At 31.6% G+C, this 18,974-nt stretch overlaps 1 protein-coding gene across 2 annotated transcripts in view; it reads right to left on the minus strand.

Annotated features, from left to right (window-relative positions):
- The window catches only part of LOC126748840 (fibroblast growth factor receptor homolog 1-like), a 121,785-nt gene that overhangs the window by 68,320 nt on the left and 34,491 nt on the right, over positions 1 to 18,974 (minus strand). For both annotated transcript variants that reach the window (XM_050458335.1, XM_050458336.1), the window contains exon 2: positions 1,694 to 1,801. In XM_050458335.1, coding sequence (XP_050314292.1) covers positions 1,694 to 1,766 — 73 coding nt within the window. In that variant the 5' untranslated portion in view covers positions 1,767 to 1,801. The remainder of the gene's footprint in view (positions 1 to 1,693; positions 1,802 to 18,974) is intronic.

Here is an 18,974-nt window from a genome sequence, read left to right on the forward strand (position 1 = left end):
CAGATCTGTCTAAGCAACGGTGGTACAAAAAATTTTAATTCTGATAAGACAAGCGAGTCGCAGGGTTCTTAATTCTAATGTTGCTGCCACATTTTTATCTAAACGTCTTTTTTAAATATTGCTATTAAGAACATCGAAATATTATTTGCTTTTTTTGTTTTAATGTTACCTTTAATCTCAATTTGGTAGCAGAAGGTTGATTTTTGTGCTAGCTTTAGATTATTCGCATGCAACCGAGAATTTCATTGAAAACGGGATCGCTAGGTTGTTCAACGACCCAGCAAGTTACTTTAAGTTATATCTCGAATTCGGACCTACCAGTCATATATCGGTAGCGTACTTGTAAGTAATAAGTTGACAAGAGACTGACAGTGCCTTGTTACAGTCGCTGACTTATCTTTTGTATCGGTTTCTGTCGATTTTTAGTAGGTTTGTTGCATATATTAAATAAACTACAATAAAAATGTTTATTATCAGTTTGATATTTGAAGACGCATTGTTTTTTCAGAGAATCTGTATTTTTAATGGCATTTCCCTCTTATTCAAATAGTACTCAGTTACCTAAATCTATATCTACAATTGTAAGAATACAAAATCGCCGTTAAATCTAAATTATCCATAATTTGTTAAAATGCAATTGGGTAGAGTTAAAAAGTAAACAGAACTATTGTTGTAATAAACTATCGGTTATTATAATAATATTTTTTATTATTACATAACTTTCATGTTGATGTGTACGAAAACTAAGTATCCCACTGCTTACTGATTACAGTATTTCAGTATTACAGTTTCCTCGGAAACTAGGTACTTCGTAGATGAAGCATTAGTAATTTGAAAATTTTAAAGAAGATGTAGGAAGTAAAATTAGTGTTTCCCCTTTAATTTTTAATATTTTTTTCTTGCAATCTGAAATTGTATGACCTTCAACACCATTTTTTAGTTTGTGTCTGAAGTAAGGAGATGTGTGATCTACCCCAAGTTGTAGTAGCGTCTTAATCATAAATCGGTTTTATTCAAAAACTCAGATTCAGATACAGCAGCCGGAGTTGATGAATAATCCCGAAATACCAAAAACTTCTGCTTCTACTACTTTTCCCTTAACTAACTATATAATATCAACCAAAAAGATTATATGGATAAGAGACCGAAAAAACTATAAGTAGCTTTTCTGGTTATTAAATAATTATTACTATGTAATTCATATTTTCTAAGAATTGGCATATAACGAAGTCTCTTACGAAGCCGTTTATGAAGAATTATGCAAGAAACTAAGGAACCCATTTCCTCCAGCGTGGCTAACCGAAACAACAAGCTCGCATCACGACCGTCCTGCTACCTTTAATCCAGTAGACCAAGATCAACTGTTTTTTGGTTACTGGTTAATTTTTTAAAATTACATCGATAAATTACCTATTTTCTACCGCGCGTATAGTGCTTTTGTTTATTACATGCTAGCTACTGCTAATGCGTTTTTCCACCAATTATAAGACATTCATTAAAAATATGTTTCATTTACATGTGTATAAGATTTAATGCAAATAACATTCATTATTTGTATGTTAATAAATATAGTTTGTGTACATTTTATTTAAATGGCTCTTTGATAATTTTTATTTATTTTATGATGTTTTGTCGATTCAACAAACTTTATTTATTTATATTAAGACATAAATTTAAAATAAATTATAGTTACCTGAAAGATCAACTGCCTTTATGTCAATAGTGTAAAAGACTATTCCCAAAATTCCCAATAAGAGGAACTTCATGTTAACACTCCTTTATAGTTATGTCGTGGTAAAATCTGGAAAAGAGAATAGATCAGTAGACTATAATATAAGAAAACATGTATTTACAATAAAAGATATATTGTTATTTTCGCGTTTGTAAAAGTTAATGTGATAGAAATAATGAAAAAAATAGAAGAAGTAAAAAAAAATATGATATCGAGAACAGCGAGTTTCGTATATTAAACTAAAAATTATTTTTAATATTTTCATTATTTTTCAATAAATGATATCTGTTGTAAAAAGTATAATAAGCGTATGCAAAATTTGAGTTTCTATATTGTTAATGTTTGTGGTTAATTTAGCGCAGGTCAAAGACATGTAAAAGACTGAACAGCCACATATTTATTTAACATTATGCGACAAAAGGAATGAGTACTTAAAAGGAATGAGTTGTTATATTAAAAATTAAAAATGTTTATGGGATAGTCAAGTGACAAACTCAAAGGCTTCAAAATATTGCGAAATGTATTTGCGAAAAATATTGCAACATCTTTACGTATTTATTTACAATTATCTCGCGCCAATACTTCGAACTTTACTTCACTGAACTGACAACTGAGTACTATCGGCGATGTGGCTCCTTATATACTCGGCAAAACGCTGTTCTGGAACATTTCCGTTAACCTTCGAGCTTTCTTGCAGTATACCTCTTGTGTTATCCCGGAATGACGGAGTATTAGCTGGTTTCTTGGTATTTAAAATATCATTACAATATTGAAAACAGAAAAAAGTAATTCCTTACGTCGAAATATACAGTTTAGCGTAGACCAAAAAAAAAACGGAGATTAATATTATGTTGTTGGTTTCTTATTATTTAAAGTATCGTCAAATACCATAAACCCTTTTTTGCTTAAATACTACTGCTCTAATGAAATATTTTTTATTTAATCTATTTCATCATTATTTTTGGACTATATCTTTAATTAATAATCGTCAGTTCTTAAATTGAAATTTATGTTTTAGACAGATAACACTGACAGTTCTTTAATTGCAGAACCAAGAGTTAAAAATCCTGTAAAAATACAATCTGATATCACTTACATATTTGAATGGCAAATATATTTGGTCAGTGTTCCATCAGATATTCTGTCCAAAGCTTAAAATGAGTTCAACACAGTTAATTAAGTTAAACTGTTTATTTAATTTTATTTCTACGTATGTATTTTTATGTATTATATATTTTTCACATATTATGAAAACCTAAAAGTGCGATTATTTCGAAAATGGTTCCTCCTAGCGACTTTAATAAGTTATTCATTTTTTATGTAAAATTAAAAAAGGAATTTATTTTGATGCTTTTTAAACCGATATACGGGGCTGAAAAAAAGTTAGGGGTTCTAAAAAAGTAAAAACTAACGCAACGAGTGCCCTCTACCGAAAACACGAAGACTATACAAAATTTAATTTTTTCTTTTTAAGAGACTCGTATGTTTTAAATTTCATGTTTTCATTTCAGTATGTGAATTGGTTCAGGACTTTTGAATGAGAAAAAAACGATACATTAAATAAGACTTTGACACCCTGTATATATATATATATATACAGGGGCTTTGCTGGTATATGCGTACCCTTTTGACGAAATTTTCAATAACGTTATTGTATACATGTGGTGATATTTTATTGATACAGCGTTTAATTTCGGTTTTCAATGCTTGGATGGTCGGCATAAACCTGTGACTTCAAATAACCCCACAGCCAAAAGTGTTAAGGCGTTAAATGGCAAGAGCGTGGAGGCCAATTCAAGTCAGCAAATCGGGAAATAACACGACCAAGAGTACCATTCTTGTGGTTTTACCACATGTCATCAATATCCAAGCTTTTAAATGAGGCACAAGAAATTGTGTTATCATAGCTCGATAACATTTGCCATTCACCATCAAATTATTTTTCCAGACCATAATGCACACCATACAGTAACACATTGTGGATGCATTTCCTTCTGATGAATCATTAGTTGATTTTCTAGGACTCAAATGTGATAGTTTTAACTATTAACGAAACAATCGAGGTGAAAATGGGCCTCATCACTGAAAATTATTTTGTTGGCAAAATCAGCAGGTTGTTCAAGGATCCAATTGGTGAATTCTCTTCGCTTTAGTCTGTAGGCAGAAGTTGGTGAGTCAGTGTGATTTTGTAGACATACAGCTGTAAAAATTCGCTGTGCCTGATGACACTATGACGTCCCTGTCATACTCTCGCGAACTGCCTTGATGTATTTTTCTGAATGGTCTCTACAAGCTTGTATCGTGTGTTTGAGATCACTCACTGAACCAGTACTTTTAATCTTTTGATTATTTTTTTCACAGTAGATGGGCCATCATTTCATCATTCAATTAAGCTTTCACCATTTTGATGATAATTTTTGATAATCAGATTTTAATAATGCGTTGTTCTACCGTGTAATGCTCCATGTTTACTCCGTTTTTCAACCTAATCTGTAACGTCATATTTATATGACATTATTACAACAGTACAAGAGTCAAAAAAATGGCGCGCAAATCAAATTTTTAATCGTTTTATTGAAACACCCGTTATTATTTCTTTTGGTGACTTGAATGTTAACTATTTAAACATTATTCATAGCTCAACAATCATCTTGAATTGCTGATGCAAACATTTGGATTAGCCTATAAGAATTACTCGCAATACACTTATTGATTTAATTCTTTTAAACATTGATAAAGAATTTGAAGCTGTTACATATATAGTTATCATATCATTTTCCTGTTTTCTTAAAATTAAAAGTACAATAAACACAACCAATACCTATAGAATTTTATTTCGCACACTTAATAATTTAGATGTTAAAGTTTTAGTCGAAATAGACTTGTGGAATTGGCATCATATTATTTGTGATATTCCTGGCATTGATCATAAGGTAGATTTTTTAAATTACAGTATGTCTTTAGTTGTTTTATGCACCTCTAAGCATATTCAAGTAAAAAAATATGAGGCTTTAAAAAATTGGAAAGTAGGCAAAATAAATAAATTAACGCACATTAGAGATATTATAAGTATCTAAGAAAGTATACAATTTTTGCAACATGTAGTAAAAAGAAAGCTTACTTAAATACTTAGTTTAAAAACTCAAGGATTAAGAAAACGGTCGAAATTAAGAAAACTTAATTTGAATATATATGGTTCATATAATATTTTTTATCTCAATTGCCAATAACTCTAAAACACCTAGTAAAAGCGTACAACATAAACACATTACAATACAAATCTTTCAAAAATGTTTCGCAAAAGTGTTCCTTTATAGAAGAAAAACGTACAAAAATATTTCAAATTATTAATAATATAAAAAGTTTTTCACGCATTTGGTTGGGATGAAATTAATATTGTAATTATTAGATTGTTTTATATTTTTATATTACCATTTTTAACTCTTATAATAAACAAATGTTTAAGGCAGTCGTATTTTCCCTAAACTTGGAAACAAGCTAATGTGCAACCACTTTTAAAATTTTCCACTCCATGTTACTGATAACATCTTCCGTGGCTGGGACGCATGTAAGCTAAGGATACTGATCTTACTAGATTTTACCAAGGCTTTTAACCTCATAAATTACAAAATACTTGTATATATTTTTACATTACATTAATTTGTCTAATTCTGCTATCTCTTCGTTTGATTTATTTTTAGGCGACCTTATGCAGAGGAATTTTTGGTGATATCTGCTACAGTTTTGAGAAGTACGTTGCATAAACTTGTACCTCACAAAAATCGTCAAGCCGTAACGCTTGGACTTCCAAATTTACCCAAATCATTAGGCTTAATTGTTGACTCAGCTTCTTATTTGTAAGCATTTACTAGGTGGAAAAAAAAAGATGGTGCCCTAAAAAAGATTTATTTCCAAAAGCGCTATTTAAGAAAAGATATTAAAAAGGAATTACGTGATTCTTTCATCCTCTACTAGTCTAACCATAGTAATGCCGTTTACGGCCGATCTTGATCAAACTAAAGCAAAGAAAAAAGCAGTCAGAAAGTGCAAAATCTTGCTAAAGGCTTATTTTTGAATCCCGAAGAAAAATCAATAATTTCACGAAAATTAAAAACTCTAGGGTGGCTTAACATGTTCAACAAAAGAAAATTAAATTTTATTTGTAAGTTATAAAATCACCATAATACTTACATTAGAAAATTAATTTTAGAGTAAACACACATGGCTGAAATCTTTGGAAATATAATTCTTTACAGTACTTCATCATAGAAAAAGAACGCTCTAAAAGATCCTTTTCCCATAATGTTTCCTGTATTTTAACTAAACTGCGTATAACTTCATATGAACTATCGTCTGCTGGATTTATGAACACAGTTATACATTCATTCTTTTCAAACCAATAAATTCTTAAACTCCTATACTTATGCATATTAAGTCATGATTTGTGTTAATATATTTTACCCTTTATTTACCTATATACGCTTCTGTTCTTGTAGCTTATTCTGATTATTTTCCATACGGTTTAGATTTGTAATCAAAATGAGCAAGTACATCAAAATTTAAAAAAAATATATACACGAATAATAAAACTCGCACTTATGACAGGAACCCACTTCTTTTTATGTACCGACACTCGTCAAAAGGAAACACTTCTTAATGTTCCGGAACTAGATCACAGAATATGTCGAAGCACTTGGAAAATTTTACTTTAGTTTCGCTAATGGGAACCAATAAACTTAAGTAAATGTTGGCAGTCAAAGCAAGTAAATATACAAAATCCAGAATCTTTAAACTACTAGGAATTACACTAAAATAATTTAAGCTACGGCCTAAAATGGGCTGCACAAAAGAGAAGAGTACTAAAAGCTAGACACTATTAAGTTACACAAAGAGAATAGAAAGTTAAACTTAATTTATAGAATTTAGGTTGAAATTGGCGTCTTGAAACTTAACAATACTTCTTGGATGTTCTTTAATAGTTTCCCAAATGTTTTCCTTAAAATATAATTTTATCCAAATAAACTAGGCAGGTTTCTTTCGTCTCTCATACACAAAGTACTGCTATTGGTTTTCTTAATGATTTGAAATTTTAAATAAAAAAAACGTACTAAAAAAGTGTTCGTGTAAACGTACTAAAAACAGGATGCGTGTGACAATAAAACACCACTTTCAAAGCATGAATATTAATTTCTTTCGACAAGAATTTATTAAAAAGATATCGTCTCCTAAAAAGATATAATGTAGGTAATAATTAAAAAATATATTACTGTATATTGATAATAAATATATATATTTACCTAAATTTTATCAGTTATTTTATTATTCTACACACATAAAAATAGTTTAGGACAAAGGTATTATAAAACAATGAAATAAAAATTTAGAAATTTATATGGAAAATATTGAAATGAAACTCATCTGCATTCATTTTGGAAACACTGCCGATTAATAACGTGTGACAAATTAAAGAACTAAAATATCGAAAATCCGAAATAATAAAATGTAAAGAAAAGTTAATAAAAAAAGTCCTTTAATTAAATGATAGAATAATCAATTCAGCTGTTAATAACAGCTCGACAACTGTTTGGCATGTTCTTAATTAACTTGTTAAAGTCGTTTTCCCTTGCCTGGAATACTATTTCTCTATTATATAGATAGATAGTACTAGATTAGTACAAGAATATAGGATAGCTCTAACGGGATGCCTAACGCAAAGACTATTTGCATGTTACCAATTTGTTATTGTTTGAGCAGTGACACTAACTCCATAAACATTTTGAAGCTCATTTGGCTGATGAATCTGGTTTGCAGTAATATTGAGGTTTGGTAATGCGAACAAACTTGCCATGTATAAGCTCTATGGCTCTTGTTGGACCAGTACATCTTTATTTCACATCGCCAGTCTCTGCCATAACCATCCCGATAGTGCTCGTAGTAGAATTAACAGCTTCAGCGACGTCCCGGATATTCACTCTCTATCGCAAAAAGTAAAAAATTGTACTGAATAAATTTTTAGTTTACGAAATACGCCTCCCAGAAGTTATAATAAACTATTTATTTAATATCAATAAATATAACTTAATATAATAAATGTGATAAGGTTTATTCAAAGGATGTCCAACAAATAATAAACATAATTTATCTTGGAAATAATTTTTTTCCTCTAAAAATAAAACGGCTTTTTTATTGTCCCCAAGACCATTTTGATGCGCGTATTATATTGACAATGCCTGCATGACTTCCCCGTGACACTGGGTGTTTGTAAAAACTGTTAAATGGTCTGTAATAATTTCGTTGTTTTAATTTTGCCTATTATATACATAGATTCAATAGTTTTGCATGACCCTAAGTGTCCGAAAGATTTTTATTGGCAAAAATAGACTGGAAACTTATTAACTGATTAGTTTTAATTAAGAAAACAACTAAAATGCTGGTAAAAAAACTTTAATATTCTGCAGATTTTTTTTAATATAAGGTGTTTTTTTTTAATACAAATTAAAATAAACAATTTGATACTTTTTCTTAATAAACGTATTAAACAACTTTTTAATAATGTGTATTTCCAGCTCTAGCGTTTATGCAAGCTTGGAGACGCCTGGCCATACTGTCTATGAGATGGGAGATATGCTGTTGAGGAATATTGTGCCATTCTTCCCGACCGGCATGAACAAGCTCTCTAGGATTATACAAACTCTTGTATAATCCTAGGTGGGTATCTGCATGCTTTCACTATCCTGGAAAACATGTCATAAGCATGTTCTATGGGATTCACATTCTGGAAATGTGTGACCAGTGCAGACCAGTTCAAACGACTGATGCCTTCCGATTCCAGCGTTATGTACCACATAGCAGCGTTACTAGACGACTAATGCAGTGCACTGCTTTAGTCGTCTATATCATATATCGTCTAATATCGTATAGGGAGTAACTATAAACTTAAAATCTCATCGAGATCACAGGTAGTTTATATTTTGGGTTTATTTTCATCCACCTATAGATCCATTGTAGGCTTGACAGCATATCCATTGTGTCATTAAATCGGAAAATCTCTTATAATATTAAAATCTTTTATCTTAAACCAAATATATCATATCATTTTGTTACAGCACATATTGAGATTTTAATAAAAAAATGGTTCATCGATCTAGCTGAGACAACTTTTTCCAGTTAAAAAGAAGAAAGAAAGAAAGAAAATGTGCTATATTACGTAAGAATAATCTTGTGTACAAGCATCCTACAAGCTAAAAAAACAAAACACAAATACAATTTCAAAAATTGACAAAACAATGAACAAAATTAAACACAAGAAGACAGCTTTTTGAACATACTTAAATTAAAGATAACTAAATAAAACAATCAATTACTAAATAAAGGTAAACTTGTTGACAAAACTAGAGAAGAAAAAAGGAAAAAAAGAAAACTTTCCAACATGTCCAAGGTTAAAACCTATCATTAAAAAAGTCATCCAGGTTATAATATGCCTTAGCCAATAAAAGCGACTTTAATTCTCTTTTAAATTTCTTAACATCCGATATATGTCTAACACACAGAGGAACATGATTGTAAATTTTTTTACTTATGTAAATTAATGAGTTTTTGGTAAGGGAAGACGTAGGAATAGGTAGGGGAACATCATTTACACGACGAGTCAAATGGCCAGTGTCAGAGGGTAGTTTGGGAATTTTGTGAATAAGAGCAGCTGTTTCTAAGATAAAGAGTGAAAAAAGAGTTAGGATTTTTTCAGAAATGAAGAGGGGTTTGCAAGAATCTCTTAACTTAGCAGAACACAGGCATCTAACTGCTTTTTTTTGAATAACAAAGATAATGTTAAGTAGCCCCTTATTGGTTAAACCCCAAAAAGGCAAGCCATACCGAATATGAGATTCAATAAGTGAAAAGTACACTGAACGTGCAACCACCCCTCCCAGCTCTTGTTTTGCCATTCTTACTGCGAAACATCCAGAAGATAATTTCCCAGCTAAATGTAAAATATGATCTTCAAACCGAAGGCGACCATCAATGGTAACTCCTGGGAACTTGCAGCACTCTTTATTCTGCAAGAGGGAATTTTCGTCAAACATCGCACTTAAACCCCATAATAGACGTTTTTCTTACATTAAACACGAGCCTGTTGGAAGCACACCACCCTGATAAAATCTGAAGGTCTTCAAGCATACAAGTCTTAATATAGTCAGAATTTTTATGGCTCCATAGTATGGTGGTATCATCAGCAAACTGAACCACCTTGCCCTGCAGTTTCAATGAACTCAAGTCATCCACATACAGTAAAAATAACAGTGGTCCCAACACTGAACCCTGGGGAACGCCGCATTTTAGGGATCTAGAAGCAGACAAACGCCCAGACACTGAAACCTTCTGAGTACGATTTGATAGATAGGACTCAAGCCATCGCAACGCTACGCCTCTAAAACCATATTTATCGAGCTTAGATAACAGTATTCCATGATCCACACAGTCAAATGCTTTGGATAGATCACAAAACACTGCCGCTGATGACTCTCCAGAATTCAAGGACACATAGACGCTCTCCAAAAAGCTAAAAACAGCATCATGAGTCCCTTTACCGGCTTGAAATCCAAACTGATTTGCAGACAAAATGCCATTATGATGTAAAAAGGACAAAATTCTGCTTTTTGCAAGTTTTTCAACTATCTTAGAGAGGGTAGACAAAATAGAAATGGGACGGAAATTACAAGGCTGATCCAAATCTCCACCCTTATGAAGAGGGATAACCACTGCCTCTTTTAAACATGAAGGAAAAATGCCATTATGTAAAGAATTGTTTATGGCAGAAACTAAAGCATTTAAGGCTGAATCAGGCAAAAAGAGTAACAACCTCGAAGATATCCCATCAGCTCCAGATGATTTATGGTTTTTTAGGCGTTTGATTTCATTTTTTACTTCGGTAAGTTCGACAGGATGAAAGAAAAATGAATGCTCAACCGACACTTGTTGAAGATAGTGTAAGGGATCAATGTTACTACGAATGCCCTTGAGCAAGATATTAGGTATATCACAATAATAGTCGTTTAAAATGTCAGGTCTTAACTCCGGTTCCGATACTTTTCTATGGCAATGTCTAAAATCATTAATAATCGACCAACACTCTCTTTGCCTATTTGATGACATATTTAAGCGATCCCTATAATAATTAGATTTTGCTGCTTTAATTGTCTTTCTGTACAGACTACGGTATTTCTGATGATATACAAGGATATTTTCATTTGTGGTATATTTGCACAATTTAGTCAAAAAACGGAGGTTTTTAGCAGAAATTCTAAGGCCTCTTGTAACCCATGGTTTTCGTTTCTTAGTTTTAAGCCTCATTTTAGGAAAGCACTGATTGATCTTATCACACAGAACTTGAAAAAATAAAGTAAGTGGGCTAGAAGCCGTTTCAAGTGCATTCCAATTTACCGAAGCTGTAGCAGCAGAAAAAGCATTGAAATTTCTCCTGCTGAAAATTCTTCCCATATAATGAGATGAAGATGATACAGTATTATATGTCATTTTAGCAAGAATAGCTTCATGGTCGGAAATACTAGTCATCAAAATTTGTACAGTAATAGTCAATTGTAGTTGCAGATGAAGAAGTTATTCGTGTGGGAGAAAGAACGTGCATTTTCAAGTCGTAAGAATTTAAAATACTTAAAAGAGAAGTACGTGGCAAGGTTTCATCAGTGTAGTTGATATTAAAGTCACCAGCCAATATAACCTTAGAGTGTAGAGACAACTGGGATAAAATAGAATCAAGTTTTTCCAGAAACATAGCAATATCTCCTGTAGGTGGCCTATAAACACAAAGAATATATAAATTAAAACGCTTACAAAAAGAAAGAGAGAATTCAAAAACATTCTCTAACAGAAGATTATCATACTTATCAATATTACAAAAAATCGTTTCAATTGTTTGCCTAGCCAAGATCATATTTCCTCCATGTATAGATTGTTGACGACAAAAATTTGATATAGGAAGATAATCAGATATTAAAAAACATTCACTAGGCCTCAACCAGTGCTCAATCAGAAGTACAATATCAGGAAAATTACATGTGTCCAGCAAAAGATGAAGCTCATCCATCTTCTTTCTTAGGGATTGTATATTAAGAATAAAGATACTTAAGTTTTTCGAAGAGCTAATTTCAATTTTACTAGTAGAATATGAACATGAATGAGATTCAACATTCGTAGACATGTCTATAAAAAAGAAGAATCCAATTCACGATCAGTAACTAGTTCAGACTCATTAATTTGATGATTCAAAGACAATTTATTCGATGAAATATTAATTTTAAAATATTTGAAAATATGTGCATGTAATAATAATGCCAAGTCTGAACCAAAGTTACTGGCGTCATTAGACTCCAAAATCCCACACAGATTAATATTATTCTCATGAAAAGCACGATAAAGGGCCTTATTACCATTATAGATAACATTATGGTTTAAATAAGTATAAGGGCTTGTCATCACTAAAGTGTTTGTATCAACATGATTTTGAATTAAATTTTTTAAAACATCAGATGAAGCACAAATTCCATTTAACATTACTATTAAAAAATCTTCTTTCGTAAAGTCCTTAACTAAATTTGATGCTGTCCTAATCACCTCACTGCTTGAACTGCCCGGCTTCAGGAAACACTGGACCTTGTAGTAAGCTTCAAACTTTAAACGTAAATGTTTTAGGAACACTTTGCTACAATTTCCACCAACAAAGAGAAGCCGAGGTCGACTATCGTCAGGTGCATTTGGCCTAGTTGGTAGCTGTGTTGAAGAATTAATAACAACAGATTTGGATATTTGTAACTGTTCCTTCAATGCACAAATGTCGGAATAACAGGTATCTTTTTCAACCTCCAACACTTTTACGGAGTCTAACATCTTCTTATTTAAATTAGTTAAGTCGTTTACGTCTTTTTGTAGCAAGTTTATTTCAGTCTTATAGGTTGAAGACTCATTTTCTAATGTTTTTATCGTTACTATTAAATTTTTATTTAGGATATTTAGCTCGCTTATTTGTGAATTGAACTTAAGACTTGCCCTTTCGCTAACTTCCAGTAATGCCAATAATTCACCTTCTTTAATTTTTAAGTTTCCCAATTCAACTTTAAGCTCTTCATTCCGTTTATGCAGATTTTCCAGGGATGAGGAAAACTTCTTTTCGGCCTCCGACACTTTATCTTCAAAAACCATGCTGTTTCTTCTCATTCTCTCTATATGTTATTTGCAACATTTCCTAGCATTTGACGATAAATTTAATAAGAAAATAAGAAATCATCTTAAATATCAGAAATTGACATGATGTTACAGACGTTTATGGCAACTCTCTCGCATATTAGAAATCAAAGACCCTACAATATATATATATATATATATATATATATATATATATATATATATATATATATATATATATATGCCGATTGAATAAGCTATTTATTTTATTTAGCTTATTTTGTATATATATATATATATATATATATATATATATAGCTAAATAAAATAAATAGCTTATTCAATCGGCATATCTCACTAAAGATAATTTTGATCGGTGTCGTTTGATTATTTACAATTGTACAGAACTTGCTATGGAAATTTTAAAAGAAAATGGGATTTAAACTACATACGTAACAGCGGGCTTTAGATCAATTTATGAGTTTGGCCTAATGTTATCCAGTGATAAAGACTGATAAATTAAATAAAAATTATATTAAAAAAAATTAAATATAATAAATATTATATCATTTTAAATTTCGCAACAATTAATCAACTATTAGTAAGACCAGTAACACCTTATTCGAGCGTCAGACCATCATCATTGCATTGATAAGATCAATAGTATATGTAATAGTCTCAGATAGTACAGGATGTTTAAGGGATATCCAAATTTGGTGCTTGATTATTATTCAGTAAGTCCAAGTACAAAAAATAGATATCCATTTAATTCCCGATTAAGGACGTCGATGTGCATTCCTAATATTACGCTAAGTTGGAAATATGAATCGAATATCCAATGGCCTAAAGGATGCTATCTGTGTTAAGACTTAAATCTAAATCATGTTAAGGTCTTTTAAATATTAGGATAAAAAAATGTAACTGAAACTGATAGGATTTTTAAGACTTTGGACAAAAAAGTTCCAAATGAATGGATTTTCTATATTTCTCTAATATAGTTAGAGCCTTTATCTTATTATATTATTCTTATAATATTGTTCAGATTATGAGGCGACTTTTAATTAGTTTAAAACCCTTAAAAAGTATTTATATTATGTGTCTGTATTACCTACTTTCACTGGATACTAGCCTATTATGTATATTATTAAACTTCATTAGTTTTGCAAAATGCCCCGACTATGGGGGTTTAAAAGGATTGTTAAATTTGTAAAGATCAGAAAATTTACCTACGCCTTGGACGATGATAAAATTTAGCTAAACTGGATGGAATTTCCCATTTTATTACCTTATATCTTTCTAAAATACACAATTAAAGATAATTAAAATTACAAGTATTAATTATTCCCCAACAAAAATAAAATAGCTATTTTAATCGGCACGTTTTTAAATAAACATTTGGATTAGGTACAGAAAACTATTTGTCTTTGGTCTAGCTTTTCAAATATAGGCAGTGATAAATTTCGAAAAACGTTTTAACGAATTATCTGTTTAGTTACCTTTTTATAAAAGAAACTTGGATTATATGAAAAACACACAACAGAATTCCGTTTCTTCATTTTTTACTTATTAAAACTAAAAATTATATTGTAACGAAATTCAGGAACACACTTTTAACGTCAAAAAATTCTAACCTAACTGGCGTTGACTGTCGTCTAATTGTTTCCAAGGTAAAAACAGACTTAACAAGTAGAGCTCAAGAAAATGTCACGAAACGCGTTCTTTTTAAAGACCCATGAAACAATTTTCAAATGTTTAGAATTTTCTTTATTGTTTTTGCAGAAAGAGACTAATAATTTCAATAGAATACTGATAGTCAAAGCAAGCACGTATACAAATTCTAGAAAATATAACGTACAGGATTTATAATAAAATAACCTAAATTGGGGCCAAAACAGGGCCCTCAAACAAGATGAATTACTTAAAAACTAGAAACTATAGATGCAAATATTAAGCTTAACATGAGTAGAACCTTTTACAACGTTTACAATTGTCATCTTCGTCGTCGGACGTCGCTGGATCCGGTACACCACGTCGTTAATTCTGGTGACCACACCAAACGGACCTGCCCAATCCTTTTCGAGCTTTGGGGACTTGCCCTTTATCCTCCTTAGATTATATAACCATACTCTGTCTGCAGGATTAAATCCGGTAGAATTCGCCTTTATGTCATAACATGATTTCATTTTGTTACTAGATAAATTTTATCCCATGCCTCTTCATGGACCATTTTTAAATATCGTTGTAGATGCTCGACGTACTCCATATAAATTTTAGCCTTGTAGAATCTCCCAGTAATAATGTTCAAAGGTAAACGAAGTTCATCACCAAATACAACTTTTGCGGGCTTTTTTAGAGTTGTGGAAAGAAGAACGATATGCTAATTTGAAAATGGTTGTATAGAGGTATCCCATTTGATTTGATTAAAGTTTACCACAATTCTGAAATAGGTTTCCAATGTGCGAATAAATCTTTCAACCAATCCATCAGACTCAGGGTGTAGGTAAGTTGTGCCGGTCTTATTGATTCCCAGCAACTGGCAGACTTGTTGGAATATTCGTTACTTAAAGTTCCGTCCTTGGTCTGGATGTATCTCTTTAAAGCACTAAATCGACATATCCAGTTCTGGAACAGCACTTTACCTACTGTTGTTGCTTTTTAATTTGAAATCGGACAAACCTTGGGCGACTTACTAAACTTACTTACTAAAGTAATCCATAGCAACAAGAGTATATTAATTTCCAGAGCTACTAGTAGGAGAAGGTCTGCTACGTCTATGGCAATTCATTTAAAGGGTGCACCAAGCAAGATCAAGATCCAATCAAGATACTGCATCATTTTTCCTCTGCTTTGAGTTCTTGGACCCATGCTTGACTAACATTGCTCACATAGCTCGGTAGCAGCGTTTAACATCTGCATAACTATTCAGCCAGTTAAACCGTTCTCTCACTTTTGCCAAGGTCTTACTCCAAAATGTCCTCCGCCCACACCGCCATAAACAGCTTTAAGAGCTTCTGGAATTCGTTTTCGAGGAAGGACTGTCAGATATGTCTTTTTTTTTCCATCTACGCTCTCCCAGATTTTTTTTAACCATCCATCTTCTATAACCAATGAATTTCATTGAGACCAATGAGCTTTCAGTTTTTGAGATTTGTCAGAAATATCTTTCCATTCTGGTTTCCATTTCGGTTTTAAAATTTCTCGAGACTTCAGGTTATCACATTGATCCTGGATTAAACTAGCTGCGTCCCTCTCTTCAGAACTGTGAAAGCCAATATGATTACAAGTAAATATCTCTGGATGCTGTTTTGATTCCGTTTTAAGCCATTGTTGACATGAAATACAGGGTCTTCTCGATAAAGCATCGGCGTTTTGATGATTTTTGCCTTTTTTATGTTCACTTATTTATTTCATGTTATCACTTGGTCACCGTCTTAATATTTTTGTGGTCTAATCCAATATGGCTTGCATCTGTATCCAAAATAAAAATTTGTCCAGGAATTGGATACGTTAAAATTTGAGATGTCCACTGTGCTCTTTTAAGCCCTTGAAATGCTTCTTTACAGTCTGCTGACGAACCAAATACCATCTTGTTCTCCGTGAGCTTATGTAGAGGCTTTGTAAGGTTAGCGAAATTTCTTACAAATTTTCTGTAATAGGTACAAAGGCACAGAAAGCTTATTAACTGGTGTTTGTCAGTGGGTCGTGGCCAATTTTTAATTGCTTTTACTGTATCTGGATCAGTCTGACACCTTTTTCTGATGTAAACTGCCAAAGTCCTGTTCCAGTTGAAAATACGGTCTTTTCCTTATCTTCTGGGTGCATCTTTACCTGCTAGTGGATCCTCAGTTTGAGTGTTGAGAATCATTGTAAAACTGATCAAGTGTTAAGAATCAGTGTGAACCTGATATAGCGTCGAGAGTGTCGTTAATTTTTGATAGGGGATAACTTTCTTTCTTGGTAATATCATTTAGTCGCCGATAGTCTACACAAAATCTTCATTAGATAGATCCGTCCTTTTTCTAACTATTTAAAAACTAGACACTATATGCGCAAGTATTAAGCTAAACGTAAGTAGAACCTTAAATTAACCTATTAAGCAACTTACTACAAAATACGAGTAAAATAGTACAAAAACTAGAAGAATAATTTACGTATTTACATTTTCATAATAATACAATTAAGACGAAGTGGTATCACAAACTCAACTTGTTAATGTTCTTAAATTATAACTCACTGCGGTTTTCTAAAATAAATATAATTCAAAATTGAAAAAACAGAATAATAATATTAACGCACCCAAATTATTTAAAAAAACCTTCTAAAAATTAAAAGTTTCCAACTAAAAAATTATTCATCTTAAAGTTATTTCAAAAATATAATTTAAATCATATTTAACAGATCAACAGCGTAATAAAAACTTGATTTCTTTTAATTCGTTATAATAATGACCGTTTGAAAAAATCGCATGGAAGCTTACACGTTAAAACATATGTATCGGTTTTTAAAACCAATACATGTAAATTAGTACAGTCAAACTGTAGGTCAAAAACGTGTAATGAAAAAAATTGGTCTATATTTGAAATTTATTCAAAGTATCCTTAAGAATAGTTTGATTGGCTTTCTGACAGTTCGTAAATGTAGAAAATATTATTGTGGGGTCAAAAAAATTAACCCCAAAAGCTAATTCGTACATCCATAGTATATTTGTTTCATTAATGAAATGGTGGAGGTTTTTTGTTTCAGTATAAGCTTCAGCCACTGGAGGACTGTTTTTATTCAATCAATATTTATTGGTTAAATTAGACATACCCAGTTTATGAATTTTAGCTATTAGTGGGTTATTCCGATATTGCACATTTTTAATAAAAAGTTTTTTTGCGAAAGTTTCTTATCTTATCTCTAATGGTAGCTCATTATTCTCTACCAGTAATGCTTCAATCGACGTGGATCTTAAAGCGCCCGTGACTAATCTCAAAGCTCTATATTGTATACGATCAACCTTTAGTAGTCTCGTTTTAGTAGCAGAACCATAAAAAATTGAGCCGTTGTCCAGCAACGATCTAGTAAATGCTCGATAGAACATTAAAGATGTCTTAAGATCAGAGCCCCATTTTCGGGCAGGACTGATTTTAAAATATTCCAGCTCTTTTCAGTTTTTGTAAGATATAATTTATAGGAGTATTCCATGTCAATTTTTGGTCTAAATATACACCAAGGTATTTTAGTTCTTTTATCCATGGAAGGGTAGTATTACTTAAAATTATTTGATTTTTTATTCGTAGATTGTGTCGTGTGAAAATTACTAAGGCTGATTTTTTGCTAGAAATACTAAAACCATTGCTTGGAAAATATTTATTACAAATATACATAACATGGTTGGGAGGTTAATCGATAGAATGGACTGTATAATAATTAATAAAAATACCAATAGGTATACTTGACTGGCTAATTATATTAAATTAACATGTAATGACAGTGAAGCTCAAAAGCTATATTAAGACTAAAAACTATAACAAAATAATCGCATAGGAATCCAAAAGTCAAACTAAGCACAAAATAATGGCTGAGCACGACGACGGCGGTGTCTGGACCCCGCCAAACGCAGGGACAACGGCAGCATTGTCGGCTTTATTATTTGAGTCTATTAGACTTAATTTATGACTTAAAGCTCGAATCTGATGCCGCCAGTTTTGCATAACAGCAAATATCAATAAACCAAAAACTAATAATTCTTCAATGGTTAAGATTATTTTTACGAGCTGGCATATCGTATGCTGTACAATAAATACAAAAATCGTCTGCAAATTGCAATATTTTAGATCTTATTTGCAGCGTGTGAAAATTAGCTGTATAAAGATTAAAAAGTAAGGGGCTTAAGACCGAACCTTGAGTTAGGCCTGCAGATGTTGTCCTATAATCTGTTGTATTATAACCAGTTTTTATGGTAATATTTCTGTTTGTAAATAATTTAATAAGATTATGGGCAAAAATTATGGAAAGATGCTATTAGACTCTCACCACCACTCCAGACGACTTTTTAAAATTC

Source organism: Anthonomus grandis, chromosome 22 (assembly GCF_022605725.1).
Source record: "Anthonomus grandis grandis chromosome 22, icAntGran1.3, whole genome shotgun sequence".
In the NCBI taxonomy this organism is placed as follows: domain Eukaryota; kingdom Metazoa; phylum Arthropoda; class Insecta; order Coleoptera; family Curculionidae; genus Anthonomus; species Anthonomus grandis.